Here is a 5,470-nt window from a genome sequence, read left to right on the forward strand (position 1 = left end):
AAAAAAAAAAAACTGGAGCACACAGGCAGCATTACGCCATTCTTCCTTCTTGGAAAAATCCCTCAGCCTTATACAAGCCTCCTTCAAGCCCTCAGTCAGTTGTGCAGGAGAAAGGGGGCGGTCGGCTTTCTCCTTTCAAGAACGAGTTATTTTCAGCTGCTGACTGGAGACGGTGCACGTCTGGATACGAGAGCATTTCCACTATGGGACTGGATACAAACACACACCCGGCAGACTTAAAGAGTCTCAGACTGAGGAGAAAGCCTTTCCTTCTGCTGCTACTGCTGCTGCCGCTGCTTTTGAGGGTCCACTCCTTTCATGGTTTTTCCTGCCAAACCAGAGGCACCTTCGCTGCTGCCGCCGTTCTCTTTGGTGTCATTCAGCGGCTGGCCAGAGGATGAGACTCTCCAAACTCCTCACTTTCTTGCTTTGGCACCTGGCTTGGCTGGACCTGGAATTTATCTGCACTGTGTTGGGGGCCCCTGACTTGGGCCAGAGACCCCAGGGGGCCAGGCCAGGATTGACCAAAGCAGAAGCCAAGGAGAGGCCCCCTCTGGCTCGGAACATCTTCAGGCCAGGGGGTCACAGCTATGGTGGGGGGACCACCAATGCCAGGGCAAAGGGAGGCACCGGGCAGACAGGAAGCCTGACACAGTCCAAGAAGGATGAACCCAAAAAGCTGCCCCCCAGATCTGGTGGCCCTGAACCCAAGCCAGGACACCCTCCCCAGACAAGGCAGGCTGCAACGCGGACTGTGACCCCAAAAGGACAGCTTCCTGGGGGTAAGGCACCCCCAAAGGCAGGAGCTGTCCCCAGCCCCTTCCTGCTGAAGAAGGCCAGGGAGCCTGGGTCCCCTCGAGAGCCCAAGGAGCCGTTCCGCCCGCCCCCCATCACGCCCCACGAGTATATGCTCTCGCTGTACAGGACGCTGTCCGATGCTGACAGAAAGGGAGGCAACAGCAGCGTGAAGTTGGAGGCTGGCCTGGCCAACACCATCACCAGCTTTATTGACAAAGGGCAAGGTGAGGGGGCGGGGTGGCAGGGGCATGGCTCAGAGGGAGGGGCATCTGCATGCATGGAGGGGCCTTTCCGAGCCCTGACACTGCACTGGTGGGAGACAGCGTGTGCATCTGGCCTGGGTGGTATTTGGGACGATCTCACACATACCAGGTCCCAGGCTGCTGGCATGTCAGGGCTGGAGGGCACCTGGGGATAACCAAGTCCAATTCCTGCAAGGTGCAGAGGGGGTAACTTAAGCCCAGAGAGGAGTCAGGACCTGTGAGTTGGTGGCAGAGTTGGGGACCAGACTCTACGACTCTTGGTCACCAGGCCATGCTCTGTTTCTATGTGGGTTGGCCAAACTTTCTAGGTTCCAAGGGGTTGTAGATTTTCTCAGATGGCTGAGAGAGAAATTAATCTCTAGCTACCCATGGTTCTGAAACTTTGCCCTCAGGCTAGGGGGCAGAGGAGGCAGGATAGGCGAAGACAGTAAATAAGGCATCTTGAAGTCATGGAATGACATTTAGAGATATAGAGTTTGGGGTGGGCAACAGACCTAAGGTTTAACACTATGACCTTAGGAAAGCCCCCTCTCTCTCTTTGGGGTCTGAGTGTCCCATCTGTACAACTATATGGGGGCTGGACTGGGCAATTTCTGAGAGCCCTTCAAATACGAAACTTTATGCCCTGTTGTAAACACAGGTTGTTTTTTATCATTAACCAAGGAGAATAACTGCTCTCCTCTTTTCTCCCTCTGCCCACCTGGCATTACTGCCTCGGCTTTTCCTCTCAACTTGCTGTGTGACCTCAGCAAGTCCCTTCCCCTTTCAGGACCTCAGTTTCTCCCTAAATGTGAAGAGAGGGGTGGACCACTGATTGCTACAGTTGATTGCAGTTGTATGGTCTGGTTCTGTGACTCTTAGGACTTTGGCTGGCAGAATGGGGGAGGGGTCAGAGAGTGGGAGAGTCTCCTCATTAGAGCTGGCCTGTGGGGGAATGACAGAGGGCGGGGGAGGCACAGAGGCAGCAGGTCTGGCTGAGGTGGGGGAGGTGGCCTGGCTGCCTGCCCAGCCAGGGAAAGCTGTGACCCCTCGGGGGCTCATAAAGTAAGTCTTTGTGCCCCCCAGCACTAAGGGATCTTGGAGTGGGGGAGATGGGGAGTTTAAAGGCCTAATTAGTCACCTTCTAGAGCAATAGATGAATGCTTCCCAATGGCCAATTGGTATTTAGGAAGGAGAGCATGCTGATTTGGACATACTACTGAGCTTCTTGTACATACACACAACTTTATATGTGTACACACACGCTGAATCACACATGTACACACTTGCACATACACCTTCTTACATACACATAGACACAAAATCTTTTTACATATATACACACATACACATACCCTTTACATTTTCACACAAGCCCGATCATACAAACACATAACATGTCACTTACATATGAACCCAATCATACACACCAACACACGAACTGCCACACACACACACACACACACACACACACGCACACGCGCGCGCGCGCGCTTGCGCAAACTTATATACCCAGCAGGGTAAGACATACATACAACAAAATCATTAGACTGGGGAGCCAGAGAAGTTGGATTGCAGACCAGCTCTGCCATTAATTTGTTGTGTGACTTTAGGCAAGGCACTCTCCCTCTCTTTGCCTCATCTATAAAATGAGAAGATTACGATCTTCTTTAAGGTATAGTGGAAGCAGCTCAGGATAGGGTATGAAAAGTTCTAGGCTAGAGTTCCAACTCTGCTTATTCCTAGCTGGGTGGATTTGAGAAACTCACCTAACTTCTCTGAGCCTCAGATTTCCCCTCTGGAGAAAACAGAAGTAATTATAATGCCCACCCCACCTATTCCACCAATGAGATCATATTAGATAACAGATAGGAGAGAGATAAGGTAGAAGGCAGTTCTAAGGCTGATGGATCTCAGATTCATGTAGTGATTGACACAAACACTCAGAGTTGCCCACAGCCACATCTACAGATAACCCTACTTGGTTGGCTGTGTAGGACGCTCCCTTATTCTGAAAAAGGATCTCAGTGGTTTGGGTCTTGGCCTCTGTCTGAGTGGGGAAGAGGTTAAAGAAAGCTCTCTGGAGAGGGAGAGAGCTGTGGCCCTCCCTTGAGGTCTTGAGATAATTGGCTTTCTTGATGAGGTTGCAGGGAATGACTTCTGGGTGTTCTTTCTAGATGACCGAGGTCCTGCGGTCAGGAAGCAGAGGTACGTGTTTGACATTAGTGCCCTGGAGAAGGATGGGCTGCTAGGGGCCGAGCTGCGGATCTTGCGGAAGAAGCCCTCAGACACAGCCAAGCCAGTGGCCCCCGGTAGCGGGCGAGCTGCCCAGCTGAAGCTGTCCAGCTGCCCCAGCGGCCGGCAGCCGGCAGCCTTGCTGGATGTACGCTCCGTGCCAGGCCTGGACGGATCTGGCTGGGAGGTGTTCGACATCTGGAAGCTCTTCCGAAACTTTAAGAACTCGGCCCAGCTGTGTCTGGAGCTGGAGGCCTGGGAACGGGGCCGGGCTGTGGACCTCCGTGGCCTGGGCTTTGACCGGGCTGCCCGTCAGGTCCATGAGAAGGCCCTGTTCCTGGTGTTTGGCCGCACCAAGAAGCGGGACCTGTTCTTTAATGAGATTAAGGCTCGCTCCGGCCAGGATGATAAGACTGTATATGAATACCTGTTCAGCCAGCGACGAAAACGGAGGGCTCCCTTGGCCACACGCCAGGGCAAGAGGCCCAGCAAGAACCCCAAGGCCCGTTGCAGTCGGAAGGCGCTGCATGTCAATTTCAAGGACATGGGCTGGGACGACTGGATCATTGCACCCCTTGAGTATGAGGCCTTCCACTGTGAGGGGCTATGTGAGTTCCCCTTGCGCTCCCACCTGGAGCCCACGAACCATGCAGTCATCCAGACCCTGATGAACTCCATGGACCCTGAGTCCACGCCACCCACCTGCTGTGTGCCCACTCGGCTGAGTCCCATCAGCATTCTCTTCATTGACTCCGCCAACAACGTCGTCTATAAGCAGTATGAAGACATGGTTGTGGAGTCTTGTGGCTGCAGGTAGCAGCACTTGTCCTCTGTCTTCCTGGATGGCACATTCCCAGGATGCTGGTCAAAGGAGCCCCTCCCGACACTTCTGGGGTCACAGAGGGGTCAGGAAGCTGCAGCCAAGAGCATCTGCACAGCCTCCATGAAAGGGAATTCCAACAGCCTTGCTCACTATCCAAGTGGGACTTGGGCTAAAGGTCCCTTTCTACCCACAAGTCCCCCTGTCTGAGGATTTCTGCCCTTCTGCTGCTCTGACTGGCAGGGACAGGCCCAAGGAGACAGACTCTGAATGAGACTGAAACCCAGCAGACCTGGTTTTCCAATGAGACTCAGCCCATGACCTCTCCTTACCTGGGCCTCCTTGGACTCTGCCTCTCCAGGGAGGGTTCCCCTTGGGAGAGCCACAGGTGCCACCTCCTCCTTGAATCACCATTGTGCCTGGTGACTTTCTGCCCCTGGGGTAAATGAGATGCTGATTGGGCAGGGGTGGGAAAGAGGGGGAGAGGGTTTGGGCAGGGGTGAGGAATGTGGGGCTGTTAGACTGTTAGATTAAAATGTACATTGATGAGATAAAAAGCAAAACTGTGCCTAAGGCTGTGGCCAATTTGTTTACTCCAGGGGACCCAGTTACTGACTGACCCAGGGAGGGGCGTTGCGTTGTCTCACGTATAAACCTGGTTTCCAGGGCCCAGTCCCCATTCCCAGTCCTGGAAACTGAAACAGAATGGGGCAGAGAGTACAGGCTGAGCAGGGCCAGCGCTACCTTTAACCCCATTCCAGTTCCTTCCGAAGGCCCACTGGTCTAGAGCTCCATCTGCTCCACTGGGGCCTGGCAACAGAGTTAAGTTTTCTTTTTGGCATTTCTTAGTCAAGCTGGTTGTCTCTGAAATGAATCCCTAAATGGGAGGGAGGTTGGGGATTTCGTTTCCTCTAAAATCATCCCCACTTTATTCACTAGTATTTAACCCCCCTCGCCCCCCTTTCTCACAGATTGAAATGACCATATTTGAAAGGCCGTCTACCTCTCACTGGGGAACCTGGGCTGCCTCCTCCCCTATTGAGGCGTTTCCTTTTTGCTACTGACCACTGTTTCTCGCATAATCATATCTGTGGACTTGCTACCCTCCAGCTCAGCACCTTCACTACTCCTCGCTGCTCGCTCATCACCTCCTACCTCCTCACCCCCATCTCCAGAAACAGAGCTAGAGCCACTCTCCTTTACATTATATATGATATAAATACATAATTATACATTAGATAAATAGCCTCCCCACTAACTTCAGACAGGCCGATGCCAGCCACATCCTGACAATGTTTCCTGCTTGGGGCTTGGCCCAGATTACATTTAGGACACTTCCTTTTCTCCACTAGAATCTTTGGCAGGGGGGTGGTGG

At 53.1% G+C, this 5,470-nt stretch overlaps 1 protein-coding gene across 1 annotated transcript; it reads left to right on the top strand.

The window, feature by feature from the left end:
• Positions 1-82: 82 nt before the first annotated feature.
• On the top strand, positions 83-4,668 carry GDF5 (growth differentiation factor 5). Its single transcript, XM_019655174.1, has 2 exons — positions 83-1,022; positions 3,218-4,668. Exons 1-2 carry the CDS (start codon positions 398-400, stop codon positions 4,090-4,092), a joined length of 1,500 nt encoding a protein of 499 aa, XP_019510719.1. The 5' UTR covers positions 83-397; the 3' UTR covers positions 4,093-4,668.
• Positions 4,669-5,470: the final 802 nt, after the last annotated feature.

The sequence above is a fragment of the Hipposideros armiger genome, unplaced genomic scaffold (assembly GCF_001890085.2).
Source record: "Hipposideros armiger isolate ML-2016 unplaced genomic scaffold, ASM189008v1 scaffold_238, whole genome shotgun sequence".
NCBI classification, from domain to species: Eukaryota; Metazoa; Chordata; class Mammalia; order Chiroptera; family Hipposideridae; genus Hipposideros; species Hipposideros armiger.